Here is an 18,573-nt window from a genome sequence, read left to right on the forward strand (position 1 = left end):
ATGTGGGCATCACTGGCTGGGCCAGCGTTTATTGCCCATCCCTAGTTGCCCTTGATAAGGTGGTGGTGAGCAGCCTTCTTGAACTGTTAGGGTGCTATTAGGGAGGGAGTTCCAGGATTTTTACCCAGTGACGGTGAAGGAACGGTGATATAGTTCCAAGTCAGAAAAGTGCACGATTTGGAGGGAAACTTGCGGGTGGCGGTATTTCCATTGCGCTCTTGTTGTTTTAGCTGGGAGACGTCATAGGTAGGTGCAGTCAAAGGAACATCGGCGAGTCATTCCGGTGCAGCTTGTAGATGCCAATAACTAATGTAAATGAATGGTGTAACATCCCCGCAGGAATAGATTCATTTCTGATAGCAAGGCACATGGCAAACCAGTGTACAGAATCATATAGGATTCCATTGCCAGCAAAGAGATAAGTTTCATGCAGTCACCTATCGTAACAGCAAAGAAAAGAAATGCTGTATGTCATTTCTTTTTAGATAACTGACTGGACCTTCAAATAAAAAAGAGCTAGGAGACTTTAATTCATAATTTATTTTATTTTTCAAATTTACATTTTATATATTAATGTATTCAGGTTACTTAGGTGTTCAGCTGATACACAATTTAATATACACTTAAGGCTTTGCCTCTGTCACAATATACGGACAATACTGCAGATCAAGTACAACATGATGAGAAGGCTCGATTTGTTCCTGAACAATCACATAACATCATGCTGATAAAGTATTACTACTAATTAGGAACTTTTATTTCAAGGAATTTGAATCCCTAACCTATGACTACCTTTCTGTCTCCTTCAGGTGGCTTAGAGGGCAAGTAGGTGTCAGCTTATTTTCTTTATGGCTTACACCTCTCGAAATTTTGATATAAGTAAACATATCTGTGTTCCACGCACTGAAGCAGTGGCATTTCTGTGCCCATTGCCTGGGGTGAGGCATGTTACCATCATTAAACGCACTGGGTAGCACTTCACTCTATATAATTATATTTGATGGACAGAATTTAAAGAACATTTCCCAATGTTTTGTCAATCAAAACAATAAGTTTGTATTTTTTAATGTACCACTCTGTGTGTAGTAAAGAGTCAGTGTTTTATTGTAATAGTTTTGACCTCTGTGAAAAACTCAAATGAATCTTTACCGCCTTCCCTGCCAACTCCAGAGGCTTTCATGCCACCAAATGGCAAATTCAGGTCACGAATAAGCCAGCAATTGGTCCATACCATTCCGGTATGAAGCTTCTTGGCAACCCGGTGTATCCGGCCCACATCACGTGACCACACAGTAGAAGCCAAGCCATACTTCACATTATTTGCTCGTTGAATGACTTCCTCCTCCGTTTCAAAGGGAACTACACAGGTCACTGGGCCAAAGATTTCCTCTTGCATACAGCGTGAACTGTCCTTTACTTCTGTGATTACTGTGGGCAATAAAAAATAGCCCATTTTGTTTTTATCAGGAATTTCCAGGGAATCAATTCCTTCACCACAGAGGATTTTAGCTCCTTCATTCTTGGCTAAGTTGATATAGCCCTTTACCTGTTTACAGAAACAATCGATTTATTACTGTCAAAAGGATTCATTTCATTATTGATATACAATTGATCTAGTGAAATCTACCATTTTAATTGCAAGTATATAGTGCCTTCACCACAGTAAAATGTTCTGCCAGTATTTCACAAGAGCAAGAATGCTTGCTGCGTACTTATACTTTTAGTGGAAGGGACTGAAGACATGGTCAAAGAAGTGTGTTTCCGGGAAGTTTCTGAAGGGATGGAGAGATGACAAAGCAGAAGGGTTTAGGGGGAGAGGTCCAGTGTATGTGGCGGAAATGACTGACGGCTTAGTCACCAAAGGTGGAGTGGAGTGGAGGGAGGAGTAAAGGTTACAGTGGTGTCAGGTTCAATTGAGTGGAGACATTTATGAAAAGGGTTGTTATGAATTTTGTACCAGTCATAGAGCCTGGGTTGAGTAAAGCAAGACTTGAAGCCACAGCTACTGCCTCAGAGACAGGAAGCTACCTACTAAGCCACAAGCTGTCTAGTGAATGCTGAGCCCCAAGCACTGGTCTTTTAGGGACAAGATTAAACATTTCCTTTCAGTTCAAGTACATTATCCCTACTCTTTGCCTTCTACTGCTAACCATCTTCCCTTCTACTTCTTCTCTAGGTAACATCCTCGATTGTGAAAGGGATGCCAAAATATGGCTGATGCAATGATTTTACTGGTAGTAAGGTGAGGAAGACTGCCCCAAATCCACCTCAGCTGTAACAGGAAGCAAACCACCCTCTAGCCGTCTAGATAACCGTACCCCCATCTGCCAACCTGCCAACCAGCTCAGCAATTCTTTTGATTCCTAGACTTTTGAACCAATTGGCTCTTGTTTCGGAGGCACAAGGCCCTCATCCACTGATGCAACAACCTTGTTTGAGTGGTTCCACTCTGAAAAAAAAACAATGTGCAAACATCTAAGAAACGGAGGATCCAGGTCAGAGACTTTTCCAAGGATCCTGCTGTAGGTTCAACAGCTGGACAGGAAGTAAGCTGGAAGGTTCCAGGAAATTCAGGAAGCTCCTTGTTTTTAACAAACAAAATCAGCTTGAATCCAAAGCATTTTAAACGTGTTTTTGTTGAACATCAAAGGAATGATCACAAGTAGGATACTAAATTCTTCAAGTTTTTTTTTTGTTTAAAATCACATTTCTATTTGATGGCAGCCCCAACGTACAAAGATGTTTACAAACCTTTTCAAGATGTTCTTTACTAATAAGAGCACCCATGTTGGCAGTTGGGTCAGAAGGAACGCCAACCTTCCATTTCCTGGCATTCTCTACAAACTTCTCCAAAAACTCAGTGTAAATGCTCTTTTGTACAAAAATTCTGCTTGTACACAGGCAGACTTCACCCTGTCAAAAAGGAGAAAATAATCAATCAGCTACATTCCAATTTAGGGAGGGAAAGTGGGAGGTAAAAAAGAAAGAAACAGACTAATTTTAATCAGCTGAAAACTGCATTAAGCACAGCTTGGCTTATCCATGATCATTTTGAGAGGAAGTCAGGTGCAAACTAACAATCGTGTCACTGTAGAAACATTTCATGTGGTGGTACAGAATCACTGTGGACTGGTACAGTATGATCAGAGATAATCAGTCATTAATTTATATTGCTTACATTGGCAATGATAGGTATTAGGAATAATTAATACCTTTTAAATATTTAAATATCTGAAGGCTGAAGAAATGCATAGGGGAGTATGCTGCACACAGTGCACCACAACTAAAGATGCAGAGAAAATGCAATCATAAATCATCTGTCTCCAGTTTAAACTTGTCTTGAGTATCTTATCCTCTTATTTGGGTTTGCTTATCTCCAGTGACTCTCTGGTGGCATCACTTTGAGAGAGGAGCTGACTCTATCTTCCCAGGGGATAGCACACTGAAAGCCAGTCTGGAATCTCCTGACTGCAGAAACAAATTGGCTCGTCCAATCAAGCTGGTGCAAAGCAGTGTTCCTGTTTAAAATGAATGCACACATTCACCAATTTATGTTTGCCTTTATAATCCATGCTCACTGAGACTATTAGTGACAATTCGTTTCTACCTGCTGTGTGCAAAGACATGTGGAGGTTACAGGGCATGGGTGTGGTGTCTACTCCACTTCCCAAAGCTAGCAAGATGGCAATAAACTCTGGGAAACCATGGAAATTTCCCTGATGTAGTGCCTGCCCTCATTATACAAGCATGCAAGGGTCACATGTTGTCTCCCTCCAATTTCAATCCTGCAGATTTCACTCTGCCAGGGTCTCCTTTGAAACCAGTCTACCGTTTCCAGGGCTCCAAAAAAACCAACTGTAAATGACTGATTTCTTCTTCTCACACAGCAGTGGTAGTTCCTGTGCAGCACCATCCCAGATAGATAGTAACTGGCCTGCTTGATAACGGAAATCTCACAGGAAGGCTAGTACGGTTACAATGGGCCAAAAGTCCTCTTTCTGCACTGTAATAATTCTTTGAATCTGGAAGGTTTATTATGCACTGAAAATAACTCGGGGAACTGGGTCAGGGTGGTTGTAGAATTATAGCAGAGGGCAGAAGTCTGACCCCTGCTGAATCTGTACTGACTGAAGTGAATCCAAACCAGGCAAGTTTCCTGCTTAATAATATTACAGCTGGTTGGGCATCCAAAGTGAGGAAATATGACTTTTTAGGTTATTTTCATGATTTCCTTTCAATTAGGCATTGCAGGAGTAACATAAATAATTCACATGTGTTGGTGGACTCATGGAGGGAGCTGAGTAACATGGGCCGTGGAGAGAAATGTGGCAAAATATTCCAACAGGTCCACCAAATCCTTTCTTAACACGATAAACTCGCTGCATGTTTTAACAATGTTTCAGGCGTTGAGATGAGATTCTCACTAAGCAGTAGCAAGTTGCCTATTAAGAATGATCAGTGCTTGTTAATTACAGGATTAACTGCATTTCTCATCTCATCTTATTAATATGAATCTTCCTATCCTTATAGACCAGCTAGCCTGACCTTGGTCATTGTTAAGATTTCAGAGTTCATTATTAAGTTTGAGATTATGGAGTACGTAGACAGCATGATAAACATAGGGCTGAGCCAGCACGGCTTTGTCAAGGGGTGGGCATCCCTGACAAATCTGTTAGAATTCTTTGAGGAGGTAATCACCAACTTAGACAAAGGAGATCCAAAAATCTTTTGACAGTGTGCCACACAGGAAGATAAGAGTCCATGCTGTTAGGGACAAAGTATTGGCATGGATAGAGGATTGGCTGACTGGCAAAAGGCAGAGAGTGAGGAGAAAGGGGTCTTTTTCAGAATGGTACCCGGTGACTAGTGGAGTTCAGCAAAGATCAGTGTTGGGACCACAACTATTCACGTTATCCATCAATGATCTGGGTGAAAGAAATTAGCATTGTTGCTAAGTTTGCAGATGGCACAAAGATAGGTGCGGGGGAAATAGAATTGAGGAACTAGGGACTTGAGCAGTTTAGGACAGAGGGCAAAGAAGGGATAGATGGATTACTATGTAGGAAAGTGAGAGGTTATGCAATTTGGTAGGAAGAAATGAGACACACTACTTTCCAAATGGGGAAAGGCTTCGGAAGTCTGAAGCACAAAGAGACTTGGGAATCATAGTTCAAGATTCTCTGAAGGTTAACATGCAGGGTCAAGGAAGGCAAATGCAATGTTAGCATTCACTTCAAGATGGCTAGAATGCAACAGCATGGATGTACTGCTGAGATTGTATAAGGCTCTAGCCAGACCACATTTGGAATATTGTGAGCAGTTTTGGGTCCCCTGTCTAACAAAGAATGTGCTGCCCTTGGAGAGATTCCAGGGAAGGTTTACAAGAATGATCCTGGGAATGAAGGTTCTGTCATATGAGGAGCAATGAGTACAGACCCAAGGTGCTCAATGGAGTTTTGAAGGATGAGGGGAGATCTCATTGAAACTTACAGAATACAGAGAGACCTGATAGAGTGGACATGGAGAAGATGATTCCAGTAAGAGAGACTAGGATCAAAGGCACAACCTCAGAGTGAAGGGATGGCTCTTCAGAACTGAGATGAGGAATTGCAGTCAGTGGATGGTTAATCTGTGAAACTCATTGCTGTAGAAGGCTATGGAGGCCAAGTCACTGTGTGTATTAAGACAGATATAGATAGTTCTTGTTTAGAAGGGGAACAAGGGTTATGGGGAAAAGGCAGGAGAATAGATTTGAGAAACATATCAGTCATGTCCAAATAGTAGAGCAGACTCGATGGGCTGAATGGCCTAGTTCCACTCCTGTATCTCATGGTCTTGTGGACAGAACCAGGTAAGAGGATACCATAGGGCTGGGTAGTAGCTAAAGAGGGGAGTTTGGTAATATACAGTGAAAGATCTTGCTAGGTCATCTGGTGAAAATCCCTCCAAAAAAACAAAACTGAGACTCGGGCAAAAAAAAGGATTAAGATTTCAAACCATACTTCATATTTTAATGCTCCCTGAATTAGCCTAGCAGACCACTCAGGAATTGGGGTAACTAGAAAGGGGTGGATATGCAATAAATTTGGTCTTGACCACATCTTCAGAATAAATTCAATCAAAAGTAAAGATACAAATGAAAAGTAGCGTTAAACTTCCCTCAGTGGAGGAAAATCTGGGAATGGTCTGAACTCATTCAGAACAAGAGCTTTTCACAAACGTTTAATCTTGAAACATTGCTGTTGTGTAGGGGATGAATTGGTACCTGAATTCCAATAAATTTCTTACTTGGTTAGTAAAGCTGGATCTCACGGTGGTTGGAATGCATTCATCAAGGTTCGCATCATCAAAGATGATGGCTGGGTTTTTCCCTCCAAGCTCCAGAGAGAGTTTCTTACAGAATGGAGCACTCTTCTCTCGGATGTGCTGGGCAGTGACTGTGCTTCCAGTAAAGGATATTAGCGGCACATCAGGGTGAGAGACAATTGCCTCCCCAGCCTTTGGGCCAGTACCAAACACTATGTTCACAACTCCGGGTGGAACGCCTAGGAGATAAGTGAGAAATGATTTCTAAATAGCAATAAATTATAGAACAGAATGATTTACTTTGAAACATTGCAAAGATATGATGCTTGATATTTGAATAAGGGAAATTACATCCAAATGATGATGACCAACATTTGCATGAAATCAATAATATCAAGATAAACTTTATAAAAGAAGGAACAATTCCCAACATCATCATGTTCACCAGAAATCTATCAGCCTTTGACAAATACGAAAGACAAAGTCAGCAATTCTGACCACAGCAGTAGCAAAATGTAATTTGTGCAAAGAATGAGCAAACACTTGAACATCAGCACGAAGCAAATTGTTCTTCATAAGAAATGTTAGAAGAAAACAGTTCTCACAAAGACATTCTGCATCTATCACCTTGAAGAAGTCATATTTTGGCCTCGAAACATTAAATCTGTTTCTCCCTCCGTAGGTGCTACATCCATCAGTTGGCATCACTCTACCTGCTTCATCGAAGAGCTTGCACATCATCCAGGCAGTGACTGATGTCATTTCACTGGGTTTGGCAACCACAGTGTTGCCTGTGGCAATGGCTGGAGCTATCTTCCAGGTCAATAGATACAATGGTAAATTCCAAGGACTGATCAGGCCAGCTAAAGAGACAGAGTAAGAAATTTGCATTAGTCACTCCACATTATGTGGAACTATAGCAAGAAAAAAGAAAAAAATTCCCTCCCATAGCTACAGCACAGATATCAAGCACACACAAAATTGTTTATATACAAGCCTTTTTCTCCTTTCCAATATTACTCATGACTCATGCCATTGAGCAAACTCAGAATCTGGCTCTCAGCTTTCTTCTATTTTCTATGTAGTTACAAGGGGAGCTACAGAGACAGCTTGGAATAACTTTCCTTGCAATGTTAATTCCTGTTTGGTGGAATTATTTTTATTCCATACTTTCTGCAATGGCTTTCTGGAGACTGGGAAGGGAAGAGGTGCTGCATACAACTTCACACAAAACCAACCTGCTACATTTCTTGACTTTCTGTACCACATCTTTATAAGTTCATGATTCCTTCAAATGTGCTATTGACAGGAGTTAGGAGAACAAAAGTAGTCCATTCAGCCCATCGAGTCAATACTGACCCGCCAAACAGCGACCCACCTCCCTACCCTATCCCTGTAACCCTGCATTTCCCACGGCTAATCCACCCAGCCTGCACGTTCAATGACATGATTAGCAACTTAGCATAGCCAATTCACCTAATCTGTATATCTGTGGACTGTGGGAGGAAACCCATGCAGACACGGGGAGAATGTGCAAACTCCACACAGACAGTTGCCTGAGGCTGGAATCAAACCTGCGTCTCTGGCGCTGTGAGGCAGCAGTGCTAACCACTGAGTCACCGTTAACCATATCAGGAAATCAATAACTTGATGTCTTAGTGATATACACAAACTAGATGATTATATTAATTAATATTAATATGGGAACCATGCAAAAATTGTCACTTCACTCCTTTTTGCTGGATTTCCTGAAGAACTTGCGTCCATTCCCTCATTATTCAACATCAATGTTTACCTGAAGTGAGTTACCTGAAACAGTTTCACAATTCATTTACAGTGATGGCATGCTGTCCCACATCCCAACACAAAGTAAAAGACTACTATCTTCATACAGCTGAAGTTATTGTCCAAATACATTCAATTCCAACAGCTCTGCCCCATGCCTCCTGAACCTCAGTTATAGCCTTCTACCTAAATAACAAAATTGCCAAAGAACAACATCAATATTCATCAATATCACACTTTCACTTAGATCCAAGGTGAGCATGCTCTTACCCCTTAAATAAGATATTTAATTGTAAGCTTGGCAGACATGTGATTTTTAAAATTCATCTGGGAAAGACTGTGTGAAAGGGAAAAATAAGCAGTGTTGACATATTCCTATTAATCCATACCGTCCTCAAAATCTGAAGACTGCTTCTCTCTGCTGTTTTAGTTATCAGTGTTGAGAACCGAAGACAGGTTTTCTTCCTGAACTCTTACTCCTTTGCATCTGATTTTTCTCCAACCCTTTGTCAATATTTAACAAAGAAAGATAAAGTGAGATGGCAGGAGGTCTTGCAAAGGGTGTGGATGAGCCACGAGTGAAAACCAATATTCAGAAGGGTCTTTCTGTTTGACTAATTTAGCTAAATGTTTTGAGGAAATCACTAACTATACAGATGAATACAATGTGATATATCGATATTTTGTGGAATTTCAGAACATATTCGAAGATTCTTCCAGAATATTGGTAATAGGGATGAAACTTGGGTATACTGCGTAGTATGTTGTATGATGGACTGTATAATGAGCCATGTGATGGCTGAGCGATGGACGTTGTCATGGGCAACATCATGGCTATGTGATGGTCTCTAGGGCTGAGGCCTAGGGGTGCAAGTACATTGTCTACCTATGACACTACTTTCAAGGAACAGAGTGTTGAAGCAGGCGTTTGGCGTGCTTCCCTTCATCAGTCAGAGCACTGAGTACACGAGTCAGAACTTCATGTTACAGCTGTACAAGACATTGATAAGGCCACATTTGGAGTACTGTGTACAATTCTGGTCACCCTGCTTTGGAGAGATATTATTAAACTGGAACGAGTGCATCCATTGACCTCAACTATACTTCCTGCTGCATCAGGAAAGCAACCAACATAATCAAAGACCCCTCCCACCTCAGTTATACTCTCTTCCACCGGGCAGAAGATATAAAACTTTGTATATGCATACGAACAGATTCAAGAACAGTTTCTTCCCTGCTGTTATCAGCCTTTTGAATGGACATCTTTAATGGTAATGTCGATCTATCTCTGCACCTTCTTGGAGGCTGTAACATTGTATCCTATACACTGTTCTGTTACCCTGATGCACTTGTATAATACAATCAGCCTGTAAAGCACATAAGTCAACATTTTTCACTGTACCGCAGAACACAAGATAGCAATAAAGCAAATCAAATCAAAAGATTTACAAGGATGTTACTGAGATGGGAAAGTTTGAGTTATAAGGAGAGGCTGGATAGGCTCATGCTTTTTCTCTGGAGCACAGGAAGCTGAGGGGTTACCTTAACAGGTTTATAAAATCATGAGGGGTATAGATAAGGTGAATAATCAAAGTCTTTTCCCCAGGGTTGGGGAGTCCAAAACTAGAGGGCATAGGCTTAAAGCAGAAAGGGAAAGATTTAAATCGGACTGAGGGGAAACTTGGCACACAGAGGGTGGTACGTAGATGAAATGAACTGCCAGAGGGAGTGATAGAGGTTGGTACAATTAAAACATTTAAAAGCCATTTGGACAGGTAGGTGGATAGGAAAGGTTTAGAGGGTTATGGGCCAAATGCAGGCAAATGGGACTAGTTCAGTTTAGGAAATAAGTTGGGCTGAAGGACCTGTGTCCACACCATACAACTCTATGACTCTATATGACAGGAATATTTAATAGATTGTTTTTGAGTTGTGTACTGTATAAATAATGGGATGTGTGACAGTTTGTATGATGGATTGAGTAATGGGCTACGTGATGAGCTGTATAATAGATCATGTAATGAGCAGCGTAAAGAGTTCTGTAATTGGTTTTGTGATGGATTGTATAATAGGCTGGGATAGGTATATGTTGTGTTGTGTATGGGTTGTGTAATTCCTGTAGATGGGCTGTGTAATGGATAAATACTCAGCTTTTAAAGCTCATCTAGAAACAACTGTTTAAAAAAACAAGGATTAAAGCAAAAGTCAGTCCGACTTGAATCGATGATTGCAGATCCAAAAACACTCAAGAAGCTTATGACCTTCAAGGTAAAGCAGCCCACTTGATTGGCACCCAATCAAACACCAATATTCACTCCCTCCAAAGATGCACAGGGGCAGCAGTGTGGGCCATCTACAAGATGCACTGCAGCTCCACACCAAAGCTCCTTAGACAGCACCTTCCAAATCCACAACCACTACTATGTAAAAGGATATAGGTAGCAGATGCATGGGAACACCTACAAGATCCCCTCCAAGCCATTTACCATCCTGACTTGGAAATATATCACCATTCCTTTACTGTAACTGGGTCAAAATCTTGGAACTCTCTCCCTCCCATTGAGGGTGTATCTACAACACATGACTGTCATGGTTCAAGAAGACAGCTTGCCAACACTTTCTTCAGGCAATTAACAATGGCCAATAAATGCTGGCCACATTTAGCTCATGAACAAAAAAAAAAGCCTCACTCAAATACACATGGACAGCAAAACAGATGTGTGATTGTGTGACAGGCTGGGTAATGGTTGTGTGGAAGGTTGTGCAATATGCTGCATAATGGACTATGTGATGGACTGTTTAATTGCTGTGCTTAAAGGTTATGTGGTGGGTTGTGTAATGAACTGTGCAATAGGATATGTAATGGTTTCTGTGTAAATAGCAGTCCATTAGCTTGTGTGATGAGCTATGTCACGGATAGTATAGTGGACTCTATAATGGGTTGTGTACTAGTCTGTGTGTAATAGGCTGTGCGTTGAACTGTGTGCAGAGCTGTGTAATGGGTTGTAGGAAAGACTATATGATTGGCTTGTCATTGTCCACCCCAAATATCTTGACATAAGATCTCAGCATTCAATAGTCAATTCTTGGAGTGAAATAACAATTAAAGGGATTTTGTAAAACTGCATGAAGCAATTGTGTCTCACAACGTTCCAAACGTTTATATGCATTTTTTTGTGCTACACGTCATTCTTGTCCAAGGAGAAAGGTAGGAAAGTACCCCAATTCTAAATCTCTCTGCATGACTGTCTAACACTGCATACTGCACTGGACAGCACGGTGAGAATAGTGACCACATATGTATTAATTGCCACTAAACAGTACCACAGTACCACACTCTGGTGTGCCAACATATGAGATTTTGATCTTTGTTTCACAGGTAAATTTATACTGGTTCCCTGAAATTACGCTTGTTCTGCGTAACATGAAGAAACCATCCCCCAGTGCCTCACCAGGAGTGTCAGACATCCTGTTCACTCTGAGGGAGCTGGATCAGTGCCAAGGACTCAAATAAAGGCTGACTTGATGATGGGATACTGGCCTGTGTAGAGTTATTTCAGAAAGCAGCTATTTTTTCATAACATCTGAAAATTACCACTTGCTTTGTCTTTAGTCAGCACCAGCTTAAGATAAGGATCTAATTTGTCAAAGGACCTGTCAAAATGAAAGAAGCAGAGAGACCTGCACTTACATGTTCCCACAACTAGGGCCATGCTTCCACAACTAGGCTAGAATCCACTCAACAGTGTGATAACAGCCAGAAAGAAGCTGTTCCTGAACCTGTATGTGTGTGTGTTCAGGCTTCTGTATCTTCTGCCTGATGGAAGAGGTTGTAGGAGGTCATTATCAGGGTGCAATGGGTCTTTGATGATGTTGGCCACCTTTCCGCAGCAGCCAGCCTTGTAAATATAGTCCATGGATGGAAGGTTGGCTTCCCTGATGGTCTGGGCCATGCACACCACCTTCTGTAGTTTCTTACAGTCCTGGGCAGAGCAGTTGCCGTACCAGGCCCATACTCACCTGGACAGAATGCTTTCAATGGTGAATCTGTAGAAGTTGGTGATTAACTTTATGGACATGCCAAATTTCCTGAGCTGTCTGAGCAAGAACAGGCATTGTTGTGCCTTCTTGACTTCCCATGCATTTACATGGGAAGTCTGGGACAGGTCGTCGCTTATCATCACTCCGAGGAACTTGAGGCTCTTCACCAGCCTCCACCACTTCCTCTGGCAGCTTGTTCCATACACGCACCACACTCTGCATGAAAATGTTGCTCTTTACGTTCCTTTTGTATCTTTCCCCTCTCACCTTAAACCTATGCCCTCTAGTTTTGGACCTCCCCAACCACATTTACCGTATCCACGCCCCTCATGATTTTATAAACCTCTATAAGGTCACCCCTCAACCTCCGATGCTCCAGGGAAAATAGCCCCAGTCTATTCAGCCTCTCCCAATAGCTCAAACTTTCCAACCCTGGCAACATCCTTGTAAATCTTTTCTGAACCCTTTCAAGTTTCACATCCTCTCTCTAGCAGGGAGACCAGAAATGCACTGCAGTATTCCAATAGTGGCTTAACTGCTGTCCTGTACAGCCGTAACATGACCTCCCAACTCCTATACTCGATGCACTGACCAATAAAGGCAAGCATACCAAACGCCTTCATCACTATCCTATCTACCTGCAACTCCGCTTTCAGGGAACTATGAACCTGCACTCCAAGATCTCTTTGTTCAGCAATACACCCCATAACCTTACCATTAAGTCCTGCCCTGATTTGCCTTTCCAAAACATCTATGAACTCTGAGATCGAGTGTCGGTCCATCACACATCCACCTCTTCCTCATCCACAAAAACGTAACCGCAAAGCAGGTTGGAAGAAGAGGAAAACCAAAGCTGAAAGGTAACCCAATTCCAACTCTCACTTCCATGTGAATTCCACTGAGGCCAGCAAAGAGTGTGCATCACCAGAGGTGAACTAAGGTCAATGTTAGTTAAACCCAACTCCTTAGGTCAGCCTCAGTCCTCCCTAGTGACCAGGAGCTGGGGCACAGTCTGTCTTAGAGATTTTATTAGTTAGCCTACTGCTTTGCACTTTTAATGGCGATGTTTATTAATTATTCATTTATTTAAATTAGCAAGTTATTTCTTTATGATTACTTTTCCGAAAACTTATGTTTATTGTTGTGCCAAAAGTTACCTTCTGAAATTTGCTCACTAGCCCCTTGACTGAAAGAAAAGTTGAAGTGCAGCCCCCCTCAATTTGAAAAGGTTTGACAACCCCGTTATAAACCTTCAATATTGACATTTGTTGCCTCACCTACTCCCACTGGAGTCCTCGTGGTGAAGTTTGTACATCCCATATGGTCCATCTCTGAACATTCTGTTGTGTAATGGAGGATAATTGAGGCGAAGAAACGGAAGTTATAAACCGCTCGAGGTATTTCCATGCTTCGGGCCACAGTTATTGTTTTACCTGAAATTTGAAAACGTAAAAAATAGAACCTGAGAAATTATTTAATTGGGCCTGTTTATGAAACTATATTCACAGTTTGGAAATCTGTCCATATCTGTCCCTATATTGGTTAACATGACACGTTGAAAATGTCCAAAACGTCACTATTCTATTCATACACAATTTATTTCATTGATGGGAAGATGCTAACTGTGTACTGAAAACCAGCATGTCAGCATGCTAGGCACTGTACTGATGGTCTGTCAGAACATCGCTTATTTAAAAAAAGAATCACTGTTTACTTTCTAAGTCAACAAATATCTGGTAAAGAAAGACAGCCAGCCCAATCCTATTGATTGGGAAATGAGGGATAGAGAAGAATACAATCCTCTAATATTTCTAAAATATACCACAAATACTCGGTTCTTTTTGAGGCATGTGTCTTGAAATACATTTACAATACAAGCTATTTACATTACTATAATGTCATAATCTTGTAAATTGTCTAGGTTCTGTGGTTATTGATGATACTGTACATTATATACCTGACTGAATGCACTACACTGACTCCATTATATGGAAACAGTGGCTGAAAGGAACTTTTATATGAGATGTCATATTTGTAATGTCATTAAACTGTCTTAAAGGTGCCTTATATGTTTGGTCTGGAATCTAGGAATATCACCGAGAGACGTAACCTGTTAGTCTGCTGATCCTTGGCTTCAATCTCTGAAATTCCTTCCAGGTCAACCCCCAAGGGAACAGGGATATTACGTCCATAGAGATTTAGTCCAGAGACAATGGGCTAACTGGCCTTCTGTTGTGCTGCAGCCATTCTATGATTCTCTGATTTCTTCTATTGAAAGGAAAATTGGATGGAAGTGCAAGACTCTTTTTTAATTTTCACTGCTGCATGCATATATTTGCATAGTAGGGTGCAGATGGAGGCTTCTCTGTGGATAAATGGTGAACTCTGATCGAACACTGATAATATTGTGAATGCAAAAATATTTGAGAATGTAGTATGATGGCAATAATAGGCTAAGCCAATGTTCTGGCATGGCCTGACGCTTAGTCCTACAACCTTTACTGATAGTACTGTTTTCTAGCAGAACTGACTAAGACAAAAAGAAGGTAATAAAAATAAAAATACGATAGGAGTAAAGTTCTTCCTGTCCAGCAGTCCTAGTTTTTCATATAATTTTACCATTTCTCTCCACATTTGGCTTTCCTCTTCTCTCGATTTCATATTTGAAAAGTCCTCTCTGAACTATCATCTTATTTGTTAACTTTTCTACCTCATTAATCCAGATCTTTTTTATCCCAATGAATTTTCTTTAACTTTTTTTTAGTTGAACACTTTTATCTTTAGCCGTCCATTATGCTTTTGTAAACTTAGGTTGAACCTACAACTGTTGTGACTATTATTTCCTGACTGTATTCCCACTTTCATATCAGCTGCTTGTCAGAAACAGATTAAGCAATGCCTCCTTGCTCAAAATCAGTCTTCAATTTATTATGGATCTTACGCGATCTGTCTCATCATCTCAGGAAATGTTTTTAAAATCTTTCCCCAAACCATAAATAAATGAATTGAAATACCCGAGTCATCAAATCGGGCTCGTTAACATTTGGCTTTTAGACGTTTAGCTGGTTTTAGGCTTCAGAGGCAAATAAGCACAGGACTCTCATGTCTACTTGAAACTGGAAGACATTCTTTAAAGTGGGTTTTGGGCTATTGGCATCTGCAAACAAGGTACCTAAAGCCTGTTCATGTCTCTACTCCACATCTGCCTAGACAGAGCTGCCAACTCTAACCATTGTGTAAGTCAAAGAGTCAAAGATTTACCATTATCACTGTGGCTCCTAGACCCCAACTCTGCCAACCAGGCCCAGAGCCACAAATCTGATCTCCTTCCCAACTGGGTTACTTGACCCTCAATTTCTCAGTTTCGATCACCCAACCACTCCTCCAAGTCTCCTGCTCTACCCTGTCCCCAGTTCTCATCTATCTCCATGTCACTCCCTTTCCCCCACTCAGTGGTCCTGACTTCAAGCCATGATCCAGCCTTCCTGATCCAAGGGCTGGATTTAATCAGCTTGATGGGGACCTTGCCAAGCAGCCAGAGAATTGGCAGGGGCCTTCAGGCCACCATTGGGTCTTCAGGATCCCAAGTGACGGTTGTTCATACATGTTCAGAGCTGCTGACCAATTAAAAGGTGGCAGCCTCTCTTGCCGTCAGTACCCCCAGGGAGCAGTGGCAGGTATCTGTATTGCAACCATCAGAGGAACTCACTGCTTGTAGAGGTGGTATAGGCAGGAACCCTCACAATATTTAATAAGTATTTAGATGTGCACTTGCAATGCCAAAGCTAATAAGGCTATGAGCCAGGTGCTGGAAAACGGGATTAGAATAGTTAGGTGGTTGATTTTGGCCAGCGCAGACATAATGGGCCGAAGGGCTTCTTTCTGTGCTGTAGATCTTACTCCACTTTACTGCCCACTTTCTATATCTCTTTATTCTTGGAGATCAAAAATCTTTCTATCTCAAATACATTCAACACTGGAGAACTCACAAACCTGGAGGACGGAGCATTCTAAAGATTCACAACATTCTGAGTGAAGAAATTTTTCATCTCACTCCTAAATTAACGATCCATAATTCTGAGGTTGTACACCATGTTCTAGGTTCCTCAATAATGACAAACAACCTCTAAGTTTTTACCCTGTTGCTGAATACATTCATGCTGCACTCCATTGATTTTATAATGTTAGGGTGTAATTCAATTAAGGTGTTTAAGATGATTAAAGGAGTCGATAGGGTAAACTGAGAGAAACTATTCCCCACATTGGAGATTTCAGGACAAGGGCACATTATTTATAAACACAGCTAGGCCAATAAGCAGCAATGTCAGCAGTTACTTCTTCACACAGAAGAGTTATGGAAATCTGCAAATCTGTCCCCTTAAAAGGAATTGGGGCCAAAGTCAGCAGAATATTTTAAAACTCAGATTAATAGCAATTTGGTAATGCACAGCTATAGATATTAAATGTTATGAAACTAAGGGTGGCCAATGTTGGAATTATGACAGATCAGGCTGATCTAACTGAATGCAGTTAATAGGTTTGAGGGTCTGAAGGTCCTGTTCATATGATTCTGATAGTTGGATAGCAGACCTATGATCCACCCTGATATCAGTATCTTGTAGCAGCACCTCTGCAGTCCCTCACCACAGTGCCATCTGTCTTACAGTAAGGACTGAGTCCCAAAATTGAAAGTACCCTGGATCTGTGTGTGTCCGTGAGAGAGACAGAGAGAGAGAGAGAGAGAGAGAGAGAGAGAGAGGGGGGGGGGGGGGGGGGGTGTTTATATGTGTGTGTGTGTGTTTGTGTGTGTGTCTGTGTGAGAGAGAGAGAGAGAGAGAACATGGTGGAGGAATATGAGGCCGGGAATTGCCACCCACCCCAGCACTCCCACTGCACAATTTAAATCACTGTGGTCTCGTTCAAATTTCATATGTTCTTGGCTTCAAAGAATTCAAAGAATCAAACAATTGCTCAGGGTTGCACACAAGTTGAAGGGTGCAAGGCAAGTAGGAGTGTTTTTACAAGAACATTCCATTTTAAGAGACAAGTACACTGTGCTATAAAGTGATATCTTGAGCAGAGTATCCCACCAGTTCACCTGTGATTGTACAGATGCTACGGGACAGGTCCCAGCCACATCTCCAACACTTTCAACATGCTCACAAAAACAATCAGCCACTTTGATTACCTTGGTCCTTCGATTCCGCTTGAGCAAATTCCTCCAGGTGGGCCTCTATCAGATCTGCCAGTTTATGAAGTACCTGGGAACGTTGCAAAGGACTCTTCGTTGACCATGCAGGGAAGGCATCTTTGGCAGCATTTACAGCAGCATCCACCTTCAGAAAAAGAAAGTTTAAAACCAACAAAAAGGTCACAATATTTCAAATGCTTTCCAATTCTTCCACGGACTTTTTCTACAATCTTCAATTAGTCAATGGTTTTATTCTGTTTGATTGCAGCTGGATCAATGCAATCCTGCTTTTCTGAACAATGCATGTGCACGATCAACTGGTTAATGAAAAGTACACTCTTTTAATACTTGAAAACTCAAACTGTGCCCATTTCACTGAGGTGTGTCGATGATAGATTGCACAACATTTACTTGTGAATCAGGCAAACTCAATTTAAACATGGCACGTGCTGGAAATCTGAAAGAAACACAGAAAATGCAGGGAATACACAGCAGGTCAGGCAGCATATATGGCATGAGATACACAGATTATCATTCAAGTCAAAGATCTTTCATCAGAGCTGGGAAAAGTTAGATAATATAATGGGGTTTGAGCGAGGGGTGAGTGGGACAAGGACAAGAGGAAATTACGTGACAGGGTGGAAGACAGGAAAGATTAAATGTCTGAAAAGTTAACCCTCTAGAGCCAAAGGGAATTTGGAGTCAGGCTCTCTGCCACGTTTGGCTCGAACTGAACATTTGCTGATTCCAAAAGTCTTCATCCCTGTGTAGATTGATGTATAGGTAGATCTCCTATAACGTGACAGTTGCATTCTTGTGTCACCTCACGCAACAGAAAATCGCCATAGAAAGGCACATTATAGGGAAATCGCTACATATAAAAAATAAAATCGCCATACCTGTACAGCAGAAAGTTCGCATTATCCAAACAGCGTCCACTATTCATCAATCGCGTTACAGCCAATTCATGTTAACAAACATGTATTATAGTAAAACTAACAGTACATTAGTAAATGCCACTATTACATTATTGGTACCGTTTTTCACATGACCTGCTGATTTAGTATTGCTTTTGTTTCTGAAACCAGACTATCAGATCATTGCTGAAGTTTATCTTTTCATATTAAAAATATAAACTTTCCTGTAGACACTGAACTCTGGGGCACTTCATGTGGTGTAGCCTTTTTTCTACTCCTTAAGAAAATAAGACATTCCACTGTAAACCTTTCTTTTATCTTTCCAAATTTAAG

The 18,573-nt window shown here is 41.2% G+C and overlaps 1 protein-coding gene across 1 annotated transcript in view; it reads right to left on the reverse strand.

Moving 5' to 3' along the window:
* Positions 1 to 525: 525 nt before the first annotated feature.
* aldh8a1 (aldehyde dehydrogenase 8 family, member A1) overlaps positions 526 to 18,573 on the reverse strand; it is a 38,242-nt gene continuing 20,194 nt past the window's right edge. Inside the window, exons 2-7 of the mRNA XM_048596994.1 lie at positions 17,321 to 17,468; positions 13,410 to 13,565; positions 7,020 to 7,169; positions 6,289 to 6,545; positions 2,752 to 2,913; positions 526 to 1,546 (exon numbers count right to left, since the gene is read on the reverse strand). Of these exons, the coding sequence (XP_048452951.1) occupies positions 1,094 to 1,546; positions 2,752 to 2,913; positions 6,289 to 6,545; positions 7,020 to 7,169; positions 13,410 to 13,565; positions 17,321 to 17,468 (1,326 nt within the window). The 3' untranslated portion in view covers positions 526 to 1,093. The remainder of the gene's footprint in view (positions 1,547 to 2,751; positions 2,914 to 6,288; positions 6,546 to 7,019; positions 7,170 to 13,409; positions 13,566 to 17,320; positions 17,469 to 18,573) is intronic.

The sequence above is a fragment of the Rhincodon typus genome, chromosome 5 (assembly GCF_021869965.1).
Source record: "Rhincodon typus isolate 14 chromosome 5, sRhiTyp1.1, whole genome shotgun sequence".
Taxonomy (NCBI): Eukaryota; Metazoa; Chordata; class Chondrichthyes; order Orectolobiformes; family Rhincodontidae; genus Rhincodon; species Rhincodon typus.